The 20,620-nt window shown below is 45.3% G+C and overlaps 1 protein-coding gene across 3 annotated transcripts in view; it reads left to right on the top strand.

Moving 5' to 3' along the window:
* The first annotated feature begins 702 nt into the window (after nucleotides 1-702).
* Nucleotides 703-20,620, top strand: part of arhgap21a (Rho GTPase activating protein 21a) — a 53,898-nt gene continuing 33,980 nt past the window's right edge. For 2 of the 3 annotated variants that reach the window (XM_088401625.1, XM_088401624.1), the window contains exon 1: nucleotides 8,612-8,716. In XM_088401625.1, coding sequence (XP_088257751.1) covers nucleotides 8,633-8,716 — 84 coding nt within the window. In that variant the 5' untranslated portion in view covers nucleotides 8,612-8,632. Of the gene's footprint in view, nucleotides 1,068-1,741; nucleotides 1,942-8,611; nucleotides 8,717-20,620 lie in introns of those variants that run through there. The other variant, XM_088401626.1, reaches the window with a different exon arrangement.

The raw sequence follows: 20,620 nt of genomic DNA, 5'->3' as shown, positions 1-20,620 counted from the left end.
TGTTTGGCGAAGGTGTCCAACATATGGCACGCGGGCCGTTTCTGGGCCACAAACGGGTGTGATCCGGCCCACACAATGAATTTGTAAAGAATAAAAATGAGTTGAATTTTTTTCAATAAATGGAAACAATTGAAATGATTTATGATTAATAGTAATGCTCATGTTTTGTGATTAAAAGAAATGCTGTGCTTGTACTAAAAAAACGATGATAAATCTGAAGTTGTTGTTTAAAGTTGCGGCTTGGTGACGCAATGGTTGGCACGTCCACCTCACAGTTCAGGGACCCAAGTTTAAATATATATATATATATATATATATATATATATATATATATATATATATATATATATATATATATATATATATATATATATATATATATATATATATATATATATATTGGGGTGGTGGACAGTCAAATAGCATAAATGGATAAGTATTTTTAAATTGATCAATTTTATTATTTATTGTAAGTAAAAAATAAAAAAAAAACTACTTGACTGGTTTATAAAAGGTTAAATTGCTCGTAGATGTAACAACTTGTCATGGGTCAATGTTGTTGTGGTACCTTCTGCTCTTTATAGCAACTGTTATGTAACACCCTATCCGATTGGCTCGTCGTAAAAATTCCAAATTTAAACTGGACACCCGATTGGCCGCCGTCAAGTGAGGGGCGGGCCGAAAGGCGTGTCCTCATTAAGCCAGCAGCTTCGTCCATCTCAGCACAGATGGTCGCGCCGCCAACTGGAACTCGCAGGAATACACACTTCTGCCTTTTTTTTGTGGTCTTTTTTACATTTTTCATGACTGGTTGCGTTGGAGATGAATGAGCAGCGGAGGTTGAATTCTCGCCGGGTCGCCGTGAGGAATGAGTGCTCTTCCCGCCGCTTTTTCTCCAGCCGAGCAGGGAGCGAGCGGCTCCAGCGGGCCGCGGCCGCCGGAGGAGCTCCACTGGCCGGCTGAGCGCCTCGCAGCCTCCCGCTCTCCTCTCCGGAGCTTTCAGCGAGCCTTAAATGGACCCAAGGCGTTACCCGTTTCCTGGTCGTTTTTCTTCGGATTAAAAACAGGTAACATCGTCTTGTGTGTTTGATTATTTTCTTTACTTTAATCGCTTTTGAAAATGGGAGAAAAAATGTTTGTTTTATTGGGCATGTGTCTGGAGCACATCGATTTGTTTTTGATGTTTAGCGAATGTCATTTTTTTCAAGTTTCAAATAATGACAAAAACATCAGCATCACTACAAAGCAACACTGTGCAAGGTTAACGTGTGACGTAAATGTCACTGTGTGTGTGTGTGTGTGTGTGTGTGTGTGTGTGTGTGTGTGCGTGCGTGTGTGTGTGTGTTGTGTTCACGTATTTGTAAATCATTGACAGGTGACATAGCGGATGACTTGAATGGTAATGCAATATTGCACATATTTTTCCTTCACATTCTTTATGAAGTGTCCTACACCTGCATCCTGAACCAGAGTCCATCACAGAATGTGTGGTTTCTTTTTGCCCAGGATCCCACCAGCGGCTGTTCCTAATATTTTGCTTCTTTCAAGTGTCTAAGTGTGATAATCACAGTCTTAACAAATCGGCTCACAGTAGGATGCAGTACACCTTTGCATTTATGTTCATAATGGACATAATGTCAAATGAATATCGCTCCAATAGTGTTAAGCATAATGGAGCGTTATTGTCATATTTTTGTATGGAATCCATTTCAATTTCATCACATGCACCATTCCTGTTCAGATTTCCAAATCATGAGGAAGGAAGACGGCGTGGATTAGGATCTTTTTTTCCTGTGTTTTTTTTTTTTTTTGTTTTTTTGCCATCACCCACCTGAGCTCCATGCGGCCCCCCACGGACTTGTCCCACCTGAGTGTTTCGACGTGAAAATGATGGCGGCGCGCGGGAGCGAGCAGCGTCAACTCCGAGATGCGCCATGTGAGGTAGGTCACCCAAGAGTTTTCCGGAATGTGCCGCAAGTTGTTGATTTCTCGCTGCTTAAGTGTCATCCATGTGAGCCTAATCACACTGAGCTCTCTCACACACACACAGACACACACACAATCCCAGCATTCTCATTCCAGGAGGGAATGTGGAGCTCACCAGCGTGTGATGCGGCTCGTGTGTCCGGGTTGAGCGGGTTCATCGTTTCTCCTCCATGACAACTGTTTAAGAGCAAAAAAAAAAAGAGCTGCACAAAGAGACGTTTATGCTAGCGCAGCTAATCTTTCTTTTTTTGGAAGAGTTTGCGCTTCCGCTCGCCGAGCCGAGCGCTTACGTCACCGCAATCATCATCGCGCCGCAGCTTGGAGCCGGCGCATGTCATTACAGGCCGGTGGTGCTGCCATGTTTTGGATTATCATCAGAAAATGGCATCAAGTGCGTGTATGTCTGTGTGTGTGTGTGTGTGTGTGTGCCTTAATCCTCTTAGAAGGCCTTCACGATATGGCCTTAAAAATAAAATCTCAGATTTGTTTTCCACCCCCTTCAAATGTGCAATGCAGTGAGCACGCGCAAACTTTCAAGGTTCACTTATTACTTGTATTCGATTCAATTTAGACAAATGTTAATGAAACCGTCTTCTATAGTTGTAGGGCAAGTAGTTATAAATGAGAAAGGACGCCCACCAATTGAGTGTCATTTAAAGAGTGATAATGCCACCCAGTGGACGTGATTGTTAAACCCCTTAGCTGGCTTTATTTTCGTGTTACACTTATATCAACGTTCCAATTGTAGAACCACAGACACGCTGATACTAAAACGGAAAAAATAATTTGTGTGATTGCAGACAGAAGTAGTCCAGTGCCTGACGAATGACAGACCAGAAAAAACATTGTCAAATGTCACCACCTAGTGGTGGCAGAATTTTGGTCAAAATTATACTGACGACTGACAATTACAATTTCGTCTGATTTGAAAAACATTATGGAAAGGGGGCGGGGGCTATGACAAATGACTAGTGTCGGACCTGCAAAAACATAAGTTAGTAGTGTTAGTAGTGGGCGCGGAAAGTGGGGGTGCAAATCGTTTTTTTTTCCATTTTAGACTAACCTGTATAAACACTGTAAAAAGTAAAAAACAGTTATTAAAAGTTGATTTATATTGTTTTTTTTTTCGTTTGTTAATATTAAAAGATACAGTTTTACATATATTTCTACAATTTTTATTGATATTGATAGTCGGGACAGAAAGTTCGTGTGTATGTGTGTGTGGTGGGGGGTTGACAGAATTTCTCTTTCCTGGGGGGGGGTTCTGCAAAATATAATTGAGAAGTACTGCCTTATAGTAATATCCCGCGCGGGATAAAGCGCCCCTCCCTCCCTTTCTCATCCCGCCTCATTAATGAGGAAGGGGCGTTGTCTCTAAGCCCCCCTCCCCTCTTTTTTCACAACCCCCCCCCCCCCAAACGACCGCCGCCCAAGCCGTGAAAACACAGCTGCCCCCCGTCACGCAGAGAAAAACACCCCACGTGTGCCACTGCCACGTCTGTGTTTGGATTCTCTCACCCGTCACCTCGTTTGACCCGACTCAGCGGATTATTATTTATTTTTCATGTCAGTAGGTCGGGAAAAAAAACACATTTTTGTTTTAATGAACGTCATGCATACAGGAGAAATACAACACATGAGCAATATTGAGAGTGTGTTTAAAAAAAAAAAAAACATTGACCCCTCGCGCCCGCTTTGCCCTTTTTTCAAAGGTGTCCCCCAGGGTTCAATACACGGTCCCATACTTTTCAGTGTTTGTTTACAACAGGGGTCCCCAAACTTTTTCTCGAGGGCCAAATAACTTTTCCCACAATCGCAGAGGTGTTTAAATGTAAACATTTTATTGTTTTCCAAGAAGTATGACCAAATATTATTAGTCCTTTTTTGACAGGATTAATAACATTATTAAGGAAATTAAACACTATTTATGAGATAAATTGAACAAAAACATATAATGCCAGCAACTTATAGTGACTGGTTAAATAATCAACTTCTTTCCTCCCAGCCCAGTTCATTTAAAAGGAATCTTTGACGTCTATAGCCGTCATCGGCAGTGAAAGAGTTAAAAATATGTTTTTTCACTTAATAGTGATCACTTAACAGAAGCAAAACTAAATCGTGGATTGTAAGTCCTTCAAACCCGGTGTGCTTCAAATCTCAAAAGAAAACGTGCAAAGTCTGGACAAGATGTCCCGCTTTGCCCTCAAACCGTTGTGCACATAAAACGGTTGGTTGCCCGGCAACCAAAGGGCGTCACACTGAGACTCGCCTCCACTTCCATCGTGCACGGCCTTCCTTGCCTTTTAGCTCGGATGTTTTGGTCTAAATTTAGCTCGGCCAGCCTGATAACCTCATTCCCTCCGCCTGGTTTTTCTGCATTCATTTTAATGGCGCTATATTTAGGCCGCGTGAAGACGGTCGCTCGGCAGAAGGCGTACGCCGTCAGAATTTGGCTTCTCCTCGGAGCTATTGTCGCCCAGTGCGGGAAATCCGCCTGGCCGACCTCAAGGTTACCCAGTATGAGACAACGCCGTATGAATCTTTTTCGCGAGTTACCGTAATTCCCCAAATATAAGACGCACCCGTGTATAAGACGCACCCCTCATTTTAGGGTAAAATTCAGGTATTTTCTGCGTTACCGTGGATAAGACGCACCAACAATTTGGCAAGTGTAAAAACGATAGCAACAGAATAACTTGCATTTTCTTAAGCTCTTCCCATTTTCTTGTGTTCATATACGTAAGTATTTGTTGCGCATTGTGTTTCAGATTTCCCACATTGTGAGCGGTCAGTGAACGCCTCGCCAGTGTAACCTTGCCTGCATTCTAAGCGATTGTTTTTCCTTTTCCTCGCGACGTGGCTCCAGTTATTTCTGCCATAAATAAGTTACACAACATTGTTGTTTTACCAAATTTATGATTGTGTGTTTGTGCCAAAAGAGCGAAAATTCATAAACGAGTCAAATGGAATATCTTTCCATGTTCTCTAACCGGCGAACTCGGCTGCATACCATTCCACTCTTAAATGAATCACCTGGCGGCATCATGAATCTCTCCGTTTTAGTGATATTTCTGTGTGTGATGGACTCGAACGTTGGGTCAGTCTGCTCGCTTCTTTCATTGAAAATAATGACGTAACAACCTCAGGGACCGGTTGCCAAAGGCAACCTTACATCTGGCCTCTAGCTTACCGTTATGGTAATTATTATATGTAAGAATACGGTGGATATAAAACTGCACTTCTGTGTCGAAAGCCGGCTTATGTTGCTGACAGATCAATCTTCCTCGAATAAGGTAAAAAATAAAAAATAAAATTTCTAAGTTACCGTTTATTAGACACACCCATACTCTTGGCTTTTATTATTTATTGAGCGCTAAGTGTGTTTCTGATTTCCCACATTGTGAGCGGTCATTGAACGCCTCAGCAGTGTCACGTTAAAAGCCCTCGAAGCAGCTGTTTGTTGTTTTCCTCGCAACGCGGCTCAAGTTAATTTTTTCATAAATACCCACATTTGTGCAGCATCCGCGATTTATCAAGTTTATGATTGTGCGTATAAACCTAAAGACGGCAATTAATAAACGAGCCACACACAATATCTTTCCGTGTTCTATAACTCTTCAGTGCCATTTATAGAACACCCTTTTGGCCTTCATTTTTGGGAAAAAAACGCATCTTATATTTGGGGAATTGGGATAAATTGTGGCCAAAAATTGTAACGCCAAATCCCCTTGGATGCTTCAATGGTAAATCAAGGTAGGATGTTTCATCCCAAGGCTCCCGTCACGCTAATCCCGCCTCCTGTCCTTTCATATTTTACCCTTTAGCGTTGCCCCCGGCGGGCGGGCGGGCGGCATGATCTTTCTGTTCCAAGTGTGACATTTAACCACGTGTGTGTTTGTTGTCAATGGAGCCTTATGTAACAGGCTTCTAGCGGCACGTAGCTTAACCCGCTACGTGAGCTTCGGAGATCCTGGCAGAAAACTATGTTTGTTTTACATTTTCCCAATTAAATGCCCAAATCAAAAATGTTCAAAAGCACCTTTGGTTTAGTTTGAAATCGGGGCGAGTTAGGTTTTAGGGTTAGCTTGTTTTAGGTCTAGTTTGCTTAGTGTTTGGGTTAGGGTTAGTAGGGTGTAGTGATCGTTTGGGTCAGTTTAATTAGGTTGAAAGTTCGGATTAGATTAGTTTGAGGGTTGGGTTAACAAAGTAAGTACCTTCCACTTGTTGGCAAAGATTAGCATGATTTGAAACTTTTCTTTTGATCAGAATTCAAATTTGGGATAAGGTAGTAAAAAGTACAAATGACATTCCGTCCTGAAACGCCTATGAATGCACCGAATCAGCATATTTTGTATTTTTACATAATACTCGCAGAGCCTGGGCTGGCTAACGGAAACTGTGGTTTCTACTGTCATTCCCTGATAAGCTCTTCTGATTGCCCCTCAAACTGTTTACGCAATTATCTCCAAACAGCCGGGTGGGTCAGACCGACGTTTTTTAACTGAAATCGCTGGCTACGCTGACTGGGAGAAAAGCGCTCGATTGGTTGATTGTTAAGAGTTATGGGGAGCCGAGTTACGGTCAAATCCAAGCGTTCGTGTCTGGTCTTTTAAGTGTGCAGACCTCTTAAACCTCAAACACCGGTTTGTGTTATCACCCATCCTGTCTTCACCGCTCCGAGATTCAGTCTTCCTTACCGTGCTGTCTTCGGCGTTCCCGCGACACTGGGAATCATAGGGAAGAGCCAGTCTGGGGTTCTCAGATCTTTTCACTTTGACGTCGCATATACGTGTTGCAAATGCTCGAACGGCACCGCTAGCAAGTTAACGCTTTCGTGCCGGCGACTGCGAAAACGGAATATCGGTTCAAATCGATGAACTTCTTAAACCCTGCCTTGGGCTAGCTTCTCACCGCTAATTAGTGGCAGCCCTTCACACGAGCGTTTCCTGACGATGCCTCAATCGCAACCATCTGGGTGTCGTGGTGCCTCAAAGGGAGGCAACGGGAAGGTAAACAATCCCGGACAACTGTTTACAGGCCCCCGGTAGTTGTGAAATGAGTTTCCGGCCGGGATCTTCTTCCGAGATCCTGCAGTGAGGAAGCCACTTGATGATGGTTTACTTTCTAGAGCTTGGGGACTGTGGCAAGCCTCTGTCAGACAGTCAGGGATTTTTCTTTCATTCTTAGAAGACATTTGCAGGGGGACAGGAATAGATCCCTGCAGCAAAATCGTTCTTACTTAATTGCTCCTTTTTCTCCGGCTTGATCGTAGCTGTTTTTCTTGTTTTTTTAAAACCCTTCTCCGCCATCAGACCGACTCGTGGTGTTCTAGTTTCTGAGATTGGTTTCGGTCTTGAGACCAAGACAGATCTCGTTTTGTGGTCTTAAGTCTAAGCGGTCAAGGCTGGTTTCGAGACCACTTTTTAAGGGTCTCTGTCTCGTCTCAGAATCAAAGGCGTTTTTACCCAGCCTCGTCTTGGTCTTGAGACCGGTCCCAATCAAAACCAATCTCTTGTTGCGTTTTTAAGGGCCTCGGAATCCAAAGCAGTTTTATCCGATCGCGTTTCTGTCCCTCCCCCAGGTGAACTATTCATTTTTGATAAAGACCGGCCAAGACCAGGCCTGTAAATTTTCTTAGAAAAAAATGACATTTACTGCTTTATGCCTTATCAGGACAGTTCAGTTTTAATATTCACGACTGTATTTGTACAAGTTAAACAACAAATTTGCTTAGATTTGAGATTTGAGTCTGTAGTATTTCTAAACAACACAGAGCCCTACAGCAAAATCGTTCTAACTTAATTGCTCCTGTTTGCTCTGGCTTGATCGCAGCTGTTTTTCTTGTCAACATTTCTAAACACGGCAGAATGTTTTGTTGCGAGTACAATAAGAAAAAAAAAGAGATAACTTTTTGTTGGATTCATATACAGTCTCGGTCTTGCCTCTTGTCTCCACCTCCAAGAGTCTTTAGTCATGACCTTTTTTCAAAATTCATGAATCAAACGCGTGTCATCGTAAGTTATTGACTAACAGTTTCAATGTAGTACATTTCACAGAAATACGACGCTCATACTAATCTTTCTTTACAATTACTCCCATTAATCATGGCTTTGACGGCATCTTGGGAGGTTTCACCGGCAAAACGATGGTCAGGGATTTAAAGTAACTCCCGGAATGATTCACTGGCAGGCGCACTTGAGCCAACCCGACATTCTGCCAGATTCCGGGAAACAGGAGGTTAAAAGTCCACGGCAGGTGAAGTCCTGCATTGCGGCCGTGCTCGTTCGCACTCGCTGCGACACAGATGCGGAGACGAGCGCCGGCAGCTACAGACCGCCTCGCTGGTGGAGCAGGGTAACCATGGCGATGCCTCTCCCGCATGCCCGGAGACAAATGGACGGCACTTTCTCTCCTGGGAAAGTTGCTTTGGATGATGCTATGGAATCATTAACATACGCTAATTGACGCGCGGCCCAAGCCGGCAGGGTGCCTGCCGGGCTCACAGATGGGTACGGAGATGCCCCCGATGTCGCCCTGCCCTCCTGGCACCCTCCCGTCTGTCGGCGTGGCCCGGAGGGACAACGCCGCGGCGCGGTTCGCGACTCGACGCTAAAGACCAACGCCGGCTACCTCGGAGGAGCACAAGATGTCTCATCTGAAAGTTCTGGACTGTATGCTCAACAACAACTGGAGCCTGGTCTGTGATCTCTACTGTGCCTGGAACGGTCAGGTCTGTAGCATCAACTTTAACGCTCTCCCCGGGGTTTCCAGGAATGGCATCCCTGATATCCGCAGTATTAATAGCCGGCATTCATTGAGCCGCACGGCGTGGAAGTGGAAACTGTGGCGTGCCCGGCATGCTGACCTCCGAGTGTCCCCGCGCTCGCAGCCCCTTGCGTGCCTGCCGCTGTCCCCGGGGGATGGGGCGCCATGGACGCGATTGGATTTGACAAAATGCGCCTTGTTAAGTTATTTCCTGAGATATCTTTCGTTTGACTCCAATCAGAATACTAAAGACTGTCCCTGTTTTGCCACAAATTCATCCCGGTGTTGACATTTTTTATATAGTCAGGGCTGATACATCGCTACGACTTTCCCGTTTTGACATTCAGCAGCATCTTGTGACATTTTAAGAACGAGTACAGCGATCCCAAATAGATAAACTTGTGATTGGTGCACATTTTATGTGGGAATTTTGCTGCCCAAGGGTGAAAAGTTTGAAATGTTTCCATTTTCCATATCGGATGCGTACTGTAAGCTATAAAGTCGCATACAGTGTTCTTTTGTGTTATAGTCTATGCATCATCTGTCTGTACATGCTCAGAAGTCATCTCCTCTGTTCTGTTTAGGCCCTTTGATTGGACACTCATACAGGCAGCTCATTGTAGCCGTTTTTTGGGGCGGCACAAGCTTGATGTGACCAGCAAAGAAAGGCTCGCCGGCCGTGCCGCTCTCCGGCCTGCCCTAATTCAATTTCGGCGAAATTGCTTGCGCGGAACTGATAGGCGTCTTGTTTTACGGCCGGCCAACTGCTGTCTGAGGTGCTGAAGACGTCCTTTGTGCCGAGGCCTTGTGAAATATTTACAAGCTAACACCTGGTGGGAAAGGACCAACAATTCATTTTGCTTCGTAACGCAAAGCAGAAAAACTTCAATCGACTTTCCTGTGTTTATTCCTACAGTCCTAAAACCAGAAATTAAAATCATGCATCGATTTCGTTAATCCTTCATGTGTCGTTCCGCAAGACTAGACAGTCCCTCCCTCTCCAGTTCGCTTTGCTGTGGTGAGTTGGAACATGACACCTAGGCTCAACCAGGCTGGCGTGTCATAGCTTCCTGACATGAATTCACTTCTGTCAAAAACCTGAAAGGGTGACAAGGATTAATAATTCATACTTGAAGAGACCAATTATTTGGAGCATCCAGGCAGAGAGGGGAGAGCCCAGGGGACCCTAATTGGCGCACCTGCTCTGGGTCCCCGAAGGGTTGGGATGGACGCAAGGGTGTACGTGGGCCCTTTTCTTTGTCTCCTGGCCTCTGAACTCTGAATGTCAGCGGGAGAACTGTCTGGTGTTCTGCGCACCACCTCATCATCCGTTACCCCAACAAGGGCCACTCCCAACTCAGTGGGAAGCCCCCCCCCGAGCCGCCCGCTGTGGGCCTCTCATTACTGTGTGAATGCGAGATTCAAATGCGTGAAAGCGATGATAATGTCCCTGGCCCGTCGTGTTTTATTGCGAGTTTATTGCAAGTTAGGAATGAAAACCCGAGGATTTTTCATCCAGAGACTCTCGGCCTCGCATGTGCTTCAGCCCGGCTTGGTCTGATGTGTCCGTCTGTGCCTTTTCTCCGCGCTCTCCTTCCATCTCATTTCTCCTTTGTGGTGAAGCATTCCAGGCTGTTGGCCCTCACAATCGGTTCGACCATTAGCATATGAAAGCCACCCAGTGGCTGTGAATACCTCTGAAGAGAAAAAAAAAGCGAGGGAGGGACGACGTGTCATAAAACTTCCAACACACTCTCAAGAAGAATGTTAGTGAGACTCATCATCGAACATGTGGGAGATATTGACTTTTTTACCCCGATCCAAAAAAAACACGCTTATTCCTGGCATTCTAATTGCTAAAAGTCGATGCAGTCGCTGATGATGTTTTCAAGATTGTTTTCAATCCATTGCGTGAATGTATAACGCCAATTTTTGAAAGTATTTCATCGTATCTTTTACTCTCTCTCTGTTCGGAAAAGGGAAGAAATTCCATTTCGGACAAGAGGAGAATTTCCTCGTGCAGTTCTCGCTTCAAGCAGTTTGTCATCCCCAGATAAAATTGAGCGTACTGTTCTCTTCATTGCCGACCGGCTTGTTGTGGCACAACGCGTTATTGTTGGAATGCACTCAACTAAATCTGGACTTGCGTGTATACTGTTAAAATAAAAAAAAAAACAATCTGGGGTATAGTGTAAATAATAGCGATATGGCGGTTGGTTGACTCTACCGTGTAGCTTTAACCTCCCAACTGTAGCTCAACATGACCTCCTGCGGTAATGTTGACACACAGCCAGCACGTTCGACCTGGCAGAAGATTATACACAAGTAGGTCACACGTGATACCCCCGCTGAAAGAAGAGCAAGAAATCCTCCTTTTTGAGTGGGGGTATGCTTCGTCATCCGCGGGGGCTTTCGGGACACGTTTGCCGTAAATTCGAGCTCAGCACTTTGGCTCGTGAGCGGAATGCTGATTCACCTCGCGCTGTCACCGTTCCCCCCCTCCCCCTCGTCTTTCTCCGTACGTAATCCCCCAGACATACGTGCGCCCAAGGTGTTTGTTTGTGTGCTGCGGTTAACAGACGGCGCTTGATTATTTGTGGGGTAAAAAGGGAAAAAATGCCCATCGCCACCTATGTCGCTGAGTCCTTTTGTCTTCAGGGTGCGTCGCCGCGACAACAGCGCTTATAGACGCTCCTTCTGGCATTTAGCGGCAATCTCGGTGAAGACGCAGTAGCCTGCGTCCCTTTGGTGCAATGCAGACATGTCGGGGAGGAGCTTGCGACAGCTCAACGTGTTATGATGCCGTCTTAAAACGCCGAGCTCCTCCCTTGCCCAACCCCCTCAGACCCTCTCTCAAGGAGCGGTTATCAAATGTTGCCTCGACTTGCGAATGATCCGACATACGAACTTCTTCTTGAGTGGAGAGCTGTTGTTTGTTCTTTATTTATAAGTTCTAATCACTCTTATTTACTTTCTTGTAATCTTCCGTCGTTCGAAGGGGCCGGGGCGCCCTTCTGCTGTCCTTACCTCCGCACCCCCCCATCGTGGTAGAAGAGGTGTTGATTGGTCGCTTTGGCAACCAGAACATGCAATTGGACGCCACTAAATGACGCCCATCGCCTTGTCACCACAGCAATACCACACCTCGCAAACCATGATGAATTGAGCATAAAGGCAATCTGACTACCTCAGAATTGGAGGTCGCCAATGCAAAGTGATACCGAATGTGTTTGTGTGTGGACAGCAATCCTCACAGGGGGAGCAGGAAATAATCATTAATAAATATGTGTCCACAAAAAATAATCAACATGAAATGTCAGACCTGTTCTCATAAAGAAATAATTATAAATAAATATTTGTCCACAGGAAAAAAAATGAACCTAAATCTTCCTGATTTGGGATTACAGCTGAGATCTGTTCACAGAAAAGAAATCATTAATTACTAGGAAATATTTGTCCTCAAAAAATTCTCAAAATAAAGTGTCAAACCTGTTCTCAAAAAGAAGTAATTATAAATAAATTTGCCCATGGAAAAATATTCAAATTAAAGTGTCTTCTTTTGGGATCGTAAGGGAGATCTGTTCACAAAAATAAATAATTAACTTGACAGGTAACGAGAGGTGGCATCGAACGATTCTAGTAATGGGGGAGTTTATTATAATTATTTTGAAAGAATTTAGGCATTTTTCATTGTTTGTTTTATTTAAAACCTTGAGTACCCCCTGGAGTTCCTTCAAATACCCCCAAGGGTACCCGTGCCCCCGTTTGAGAACCACTACTTTACTATTTTTTTTGGGCAACTTTGAAGATAGCTCATGGGTCATCTGCTGGAAAATTGCTTCACTGATGGCAATGCATCCATATAAAACTTGACTTGTTACAGCCCTAAAAATAACATCTAACATTAACAGAGTGTTATCCGCTTTTGTCATGAGAGCGCGTCGCCTCGGTAGCAACCCAGGTAGACGCCCCTTTTGTCATTTAGCGGCAAGAAAGAATCCGAGAAAACGCCGCAACCCGCGTTCCTTCGGTGCAATGCGCCACGATCAACATTCCTCGATTATTCGGCAAAATAATCGTCAAATTGATCATTGAATAATTGGTTTTGTATCGCTGTATTGTATTGCTATTGTATTCGTTTGTATTCTCACAGCGCTTTGCGAAATCTTTTCGGAAGAGCGCAAGAAACACGCGAAAGGGTGAATGTGTGAATCGCGATCGGCGACGACACGGGGTGATTACCGTTCACCGTGGCCGTTTTCTTCTGTTCTCGCACAAATTACATCCATCTGTTTCTTCCTGGCTGCAGTTGCGTTTTCTAAAAAAGAAAAGACCGGTATTGTCGAGTGCCAAAGACACACAGAAAGGCTGACCCGGTAGATGAGTGTTGATTGCGGTGTGTGACAAGGCACCCTTCACCGCATCGCTTTCGGGGGCCCCCCCAAAAACAAAAGAAGGAGGGCTTGACAAGAAGGAGATCCTTATGTCAAGGAGGTGCAAACAGGAAGGGAGAAGAGATGCAGCAGAGAAGGAAAAGATGAGGAGTTCTTATTGTTTCCAGCTGGTTTCGGGTGTGGCCGCTTTCGAGTCTTCCAGTCTCTGACCTGTCAGCCAACTGTAGTTTTTTCGCCTTTGGATCGTGAAAATATCAGAAATAATGGTGATTTAATACATTTTCCAAAATGGTTCTCAGCTCCCGCCAAGATTGGCGCTTAAAATGCAGTGATGACTTCATAGTCGCACCGGGCGAGCGTTTTTGTCAACGATTGGCCAATTTCGCAGAGTGCTAAAGGAAGGAAACGGGCAAACCAAGTTGGTATTCATTTCGATGACTTGGATTTGGTTGCGGCAGGACGGTGGACTGGTGGTTGGCACGTCTGCCTCACAGTTCTGAGGTTTGGAGCCTCTAGCCCAGATTCCAAAAACATGCCATGCTACAAGGTTTTTCCTCACCCAAATTGAGGCAAATGGCATTTTTTGAACATTTAGTTATTTAAGATTTACGATATAAGCCCTGCAGACGGTCAGTCTACCTACCATCCGATTCTAATGAGCTATGGATGGAAGGATTTCATTTGCAAAACACAATCCAGTAAGGTTCTCGCACAGTTCGGTTAGCAGGTCTAAAAAGGATTATAAAAGTGTCAATGACAGATTCCAAGCCGCACGGCTTAGGGTAAAAACCAAACTGCTTAACTCCTAACCACACTGTTTTATTTTTTTATTTCTTTTGAAAGGGGTGGTGCAACTTTCTCCCAGTCAGCTCATTATTGAATTAGGCAGTAAAACACAAGCTCGACGCTAACCGCGCGGCGCGTCCCCCGTTGGGGTGGACAGCAGTGAAGATCATCTGCGGGATGCTCCGTCAGCAACCATTAGGATCCTTGTCCTGGTTTCCATTTAGAGAACGATACCACTGTGGGGTTTCCGTAAAAACCTTCAGTTTTGGACGAGGAAAACAAAAGGGGGGCGGTATCGAGGATGAACCTGTACGGAGTCCTTGTAGCCAATAGACAGTAAATATTGCAATTTAAAACTGTGTCATGCTGGATCATACTTGTATTATTATCGGAGCTGGAATGGTTAATCGATTAATCAACAGCCAATCGATTACCAAATTAATCCGTATTTATAATCCTTTACGTCCAAAACTTTTGCAAACGTCTGCATTTACTTTGGAAGACCGATTTTCTAAAGCTAACAAGTTTATTTTAAAGAGAGATGGAAATGCAATTGCTCTATCCACCGCTAGGGCAACCGGAAGTGATATTTTAGTAGCTAGCAAGCAGGGAATATGCAATTACATGTCATACATTATGTTTGAATTTGTGGTAGAGGAGATTTCTAGACACAGTAGCCAACAGATGTTTCAAACCTTCCCCAGCAGAGGGCGCTAGCACACAGCCGTTATATCGCGATTCACATGGCTTTTGTGACATCCCAGCTTCGAAAATAGCCGAAAACGGGATTGTGCCCGCCTGTATTAAACCGCGGAGCTTTATTTATTGATGAATTAAACTGACTACTTTGTATTGACGTATGATTTGGGCTCTTGAGGTCTCGAGAAAAACGTTTCAATCTTCGCCCCATAACCTTAAACGATGAAAGTTTGATTGTTCCCAGGATTTAGCATGGGAACAAGGGCCGGTTTCAGATTTTTTTTTTGCCAGTGCCTCGAACCTTCCGATTGGCCGAAACGGCCTCGCGATCGATGGTCACAGCCCCATCCGGCGCTTCACCTGACAGTTTGAGAATGTCCCTTCGCGTGGACGGAGTCGGAAAACGCACGTTTATAAATACACGCCGCGTGCACGTAATGGAGTCAAGCAGATTAGGGGGCCCTATTCATCAAGCGGTATCAAGACTTTTATTCTTAGGTGATTGATGACCAGGGGGCTGGAGCTGAACGGGCCATGTGGCCGCACACATGCACGTATTCGGAGGCAATGTGCAATGCGCACACCTCCTCGACGCGCTTTATTCCGGGCCTTTCCACACTCCCAACATTCCAGTGTCCGTATCTCACCGTCAGCTCCAACTGCTTTCAATCAGCCGGGTCACGAGGCTCTCCAGATGGGCCTCAGCTTTGGGCGGGACTGCCGTGGATGTGGTGGTGGGAGGGGGTGGCGGTGGGGGTCCAATAGTCAACATACTTGTGCCCCTCTTCTCCATCCGCGGCCCAACCCGCCCGGCTCAAATTGCGTCACCTTCTCCCTCGGAGACCCGGGCTGGACGGCTCGCCACCGCGCGCATATTTATTTCTGAGCCCCGCACTGGTCCAATGTTTTTTTTATTTTTTTATTAGCTGACATTTTCCATCGGTGCTTGTGTTTTGAAAAGACCACTGTGTGCTTTTTGGACAACCGCATAACAGGACGTGCTTTTTTACAGCCTGTTGAAGAAATAAAAAATTTAGGCCAACGTTGCAATTTAGCGAAAGCTGAGGTCATCTGTTTTCACTCGGGCCACTGAGTACTTGATCTCGGGCATTTGCGGTCCTTCGGACTCACGAAGCGGAGCTTTTAATCAAAGCCGCAGCATCTTCACGCTCTGCAGCCCACGCGTCCTATCTGGTCACGACTGTGAAAGATGCGGGAAAACAAGGAGATATTGACTCCTAATGTGCTAACGCAATCAGTCCACAAGACTGTTAGCGCGAGGAATCTGTTGGCATGGCTAACCTCCTCACATCGAAGCCAAAACTCCACACGGCAGCATGAGCATTTTTGGAATAATTTCATTACTCGTGTTGTTTTCATGGATGGAAAGCTGCTCTTTGTCACCTGCTTATTACGCAGCCTTCCACTCTAATTGCCCCACGTTCCTTTTTGCTTTGACATTGTTTGCGAGCGTTACCTGGCGACGGTAAAACTAATCTCCCCTTTCCTCCTCGCCGTCATCGCCCCCTACCTTCTGTCGCGGAGGTCTCGCATTACGTCGTCTCATTCTCGGGGCCGAGGCCCGCTCGCTTCATACCGGAGCGTTGGCCGCTACTCTTCGGCCGAAGGTCGCGGTGCAGGAAAACATCTGAGATGGTTGCAGGGACTTGAACACTAGCTGGAGTCATTCCTCGAGGCTTATCTCCTCCAGTGGGGCTCCTGACAAAACTCCTCAACCTAATTACGTTTTTCTCAGTGTCTTTTCTGTGGTGAAATGATAATCACTGACCTGAACCAGGTCTGCAGGACTTTGGATGCGGATTTGGCTTCTTTTGTAATGCTTCTGAATTTTCTGCATTTGTGGATTATGGCCGTGAGCGCCTGTGGTTCGCAAGTGTCCCAAAGCCTTCGAGATGGCTTTGGAAACTTTCCAGATTGACATAACAGTAGAAATGATTTGTTTCTCATTTGTTCTTGAATCTCTTTTAACTGAAATGGTTGCTTGGACCTAGTCACCTTCTTCATGGTGTCTCAAAGATGCCATTAAAATGATTTCTCAATTCAACAAATCTGCTGGTAATCAAGCCAGGGTGTGGATGGTGAAATTGAACTGGAGCTGTCCAACAACTTGTAAATCACTGTCATCTCCAATTTGAACAACATTTGGTGGATAGGTTTGCATGTATGTTCCAAAAACGTGTACCACAATAGGCGTATGCTAACATCACACAACAGGTTAAATCACTCCAGCTAAACTTTTGGAGACCGGCGCTGGCGGTTGAGCTGCCTTTGATCATAAGAAAGCTCAGATCTGTCCCCATTGTCATTATGATTTTATTGTACCCCGCTTGAAGGCAACAAAGAGTGTATGGAAACAATCCGGTCAAAGGGACTGAATGAGTGCGGTTTGCTTAGTTTAGCCGCTGATCTCTGCAAAGCTAACGGGATTAGAGTGGCCAGCGGTACCTCCGCCCTTAGGTGATTGCTGTGGACCTACGGGGCTAGCCCGCCCCTGTCCACTCTCTCAGTTTGTCCTTTGACCAATTTAACCTCGGCGGTTTGCTGAACTAATGAGCTCTAAATTTATCCCAATTTGTCAGTGTGTCATCGCACCTTTTCGAGCCTTTTAACCATGGCCCTTTGTCCTGTCCTGCTTATGTAAGAAGCTGGCAGGTTAACGGTCTCCTGATGAAACTAACCGCATACTTTTGATTTCAGCTCTATTCTTCTCACTGCTTGAAACAGTGCAAGGTTAAATCGTCTGACAGCTTAAGGGCAGGAAGCCGTTTTACTACGATGTAATCCTGTATTCAATTGGGAGGAACATTTATTGCCAGAAAAGAAAAATGTTCTCAACCGGCTTCCAGAAACTGTCATGGGATGATTTTTAAAACACATGTAACCTACTGCAGGTGCCCAAGTGAAGATAAATGGTCGACATCCACCTGCTTGGCCTTTGGTCTCTGCAGAAGTGTCTTGTCTGGCGCTCGCGGTACTCACATGTAACCTTTCACCTTCAGCCCCAACCGCGAGCCCTAATTCCGTTGACTCGCCAGGGAACGCTCATCGTATTTATGTGCCGTGTGGTCACGGTGTGTTTATCGGCGCCGGGTTATTAAATAGTGTATCCAGTAGATAACATCCACTCTCCTGTCAACAGATTAGAAACAGATTTAATGATTAACGGGTAGCTCTCGCTCACTCGGGCCCGGCGTCAAGCTCTGACGTGGACACCCAGCTAACGCCGCCCAGCCCCTCCTTCCTTTCAGACCGGCCAGCATCAGTCAATGGCATCGTGAAGCCATCTGTCGTTCAATCTGGATGCTCCGACGTCACCCCGGGCAGACCTTCCTGCGTCTGTTGCGCTTTACAGTAGCACACACACTGACGTCACTAACGACTTACAGTTGTACGTCGTTTGGTTTTTCAGCAAGGTTTTGGGACAGCATCCACGTGTAACTCTTTTCCTGAACTCTGGCTTTAGAAGATCTGATGGGAAACTGATCCAATCACTTTTATCTTACGTAACTAAGTCTCACATTATTTGACTTGCATAATACTGACAAATGATGGAATGAATTACACCGGGTATGTTTGGGGTCGGGGAAGATCGTTCTTGTTTTATTACCTCATAGAATGACAAAGTTATGCAAGGCTATCTTTTGCCGTTTGCTCCCCGTTATCCCGCTGTGTCGCTCGTAAAACTGAAAGGCCGAAAACTAAGTGACATCGCTATTAGGAAGTCTAGTTGCGTTACCGTTGTGGGAAATAATGGCGCGAAAATAGTCTGTATTTCTGGTCTCGGTATAGTCGGATGAAATCTATTTCCTGTACCGAGCACAAAGAGTCAATCAAGCGTTTATTTTTTATTTGATTTGACTTACCCAATAAAAACATGAGAAAACATGACATGGTGTTCTAACTATTAAACTTGTTTTACATGATGTAAATCAAGCATGTTCATCAAGATCCCTTTTGTAGATTTGTTTCAAACTTGTGCTAAAATTACACAATCATGGCTTGTGTGTTTAGAAAAAAAAACAGAGACTTGAGTTTTTAATGTTAGGACACGTTTGCAGTAAAGTACAATGACCGGTTTAACCAAGTACTGTAGTTCTCCAATCCATCAAGCGTCAACTCATCAGGGTCCCTTGGACAAACTCCTGGAGAAAAACATTCCAGAGAACCGCTGAGCTGCTGCGTGCCCGGAGCAAAGATGTCTTGTCTTCGGCGAGTCCTCGGTTGCATAACCGCGTTCTGCAGCGGGACACATGGGAAGCAGAGAGCGCAGGGCTGGAAAGGAAAAAGCAAAGGCTGTTGTTCTTGCGAAGTGCGCCTCAAGTCATCCATGAAGACGCACCACTCAATGAATGCTTTGATCCAGCGAGATGCCTCCACCAAATGCACCCTCCGAATGAATGGAATATGTCTGAAGTCACGTGGACAACCTCTGGCCAGCTCACAGACCGGATGGAAGGCGTGGAGCGCGGCCCGGGCGCTGAAAGCGACTCTCCACGAGGTGACGTTACCGCTCAAGTGAAAGACGACATTCTTTTCTCCTGGGCTAATACAGGACATCACTGTTTGGTCACACCGGCCCCTCCCTGAATAAATCTCAAGTCTGTCTCTCTGTCTGTATCCGTGTCTACAGCAGCTCGCTTGAACTCCAGTGAACCCCCTGGATAAAGGTGAAACCGCCCAAGCCATATGTTCTCCCCCGGGATGGCAGTTTATCTGTTATTTTTTGACAATCAAAATATTTCTAACCCCAGAAGACAGTGACCATTGGTCTACAGTTTCTATTCCAAGAATCTTAAGTCATCTTCTCCAATCTTCCCTCCCCTAGATCCCTCACAACCACTTCTTAAACACCATCATTATGCTCACGTTGCTGCCCAGCCCAACCCTCGCGTTACCACTGCAATGTTTACATTGAATCCTGACGTTCCGGGACATAAATGTGACATCATCCAGGAATGGCATCTTCCCAAGCGCTTCATCTGTGGAAGGCGATTTGTACCAACAGCGTCCAGCTGTGAAACTCAGACAAAAGATGTTGAGTAAGGCAACTAAGTCTTGCACCTCATCCAAAATTCTGTCTCTCTTCCCTTGCGACGCCAGTTGAAGGGAAATGTGGTATGCCGGTCCCTTCGGCATATCGGGAATATTCTTCAACGTGGCAGGAATCAAATTTTGTGATCCTTGGAAACCTTTCGGGATTTTTACGGAGGCCCTGACTTTTCGTTTATGACTCGCAACATCGCGATGGACTCCTTGGCTCGTTCTCACTGTCCTCCAGTCTCCAATGTCAGGTTTGCAGGGACCGAACATTGAGTTGATTTGCGACATTATGCCACTGAGTCACTAGGCGCCTGGAAAATTAGGGGGTCACAACACACCCTTGGATGGATTGAGTATGGCAGTTTTAGTGTTCTCACGTGTCTCATTCCTGTCACCAAACACGACATTGTAAATGTGGCTTAATTTACAGGTGTGCTTAAAGCTTAGTTTCCACCAAGCAGTCCAGTTCAATCCAAAAAAAATGGCATATTTTCAAGAACCTCTAGATGCTTAGTTCGCAAAGAGGCAGATGCAGTTGAGTTGAGTTTACCGCAGTACTATTTGCCTGTCAATCATAATCAGGCTTGGGGCTTGGAGTTATTTCAAAATTTCTTCAGTTCAAATTAATATTTAGCAAGCTACCATACCAAAATAGAAAGATTTTCAAGCATTCTCTTCATGGGTTATTCTCATCGGGTCGGGATGGAGTTGGAGCTTTGCCCAGCTGACCATGGGTTAAAGGCAGGGTACTCCCTCGTCTTAAAACAGCAGTAACAATCAGAATATTAAAAACTTTTCTGCTGGATTGAAGTTTATGGTGGAAATTATGCTCGTGTCGGATGATGGGTGTGTCCCACAGCAGTAAACTTCTAACCAACTCCAGATCGGTTAGCGCCACTGAATCTGGGATGCAATCCTATCCTCGGCCT

Source organism: Hippichthys cyanospilos, chromosome 19, assembly GCF_059441005.1.
Source record: "Hippichthys cyanospilos isolate Australia breed blue-spotted pipefish chromosome 19, RoL_Hcya_1.0, whole genome shotgun sequence".
NCBI lineage: Eukaryota > Metazoa > Chordata > Actinopteri > Syngnathiformes > Syngnathidae > Hippichthys > Hippichthys cyanospilos.
The sequence above is the reverse complement of the archived record's forward strand: the minus strand, read 5'-3'. Positions and strand labels throughout refer to the sequence as shown.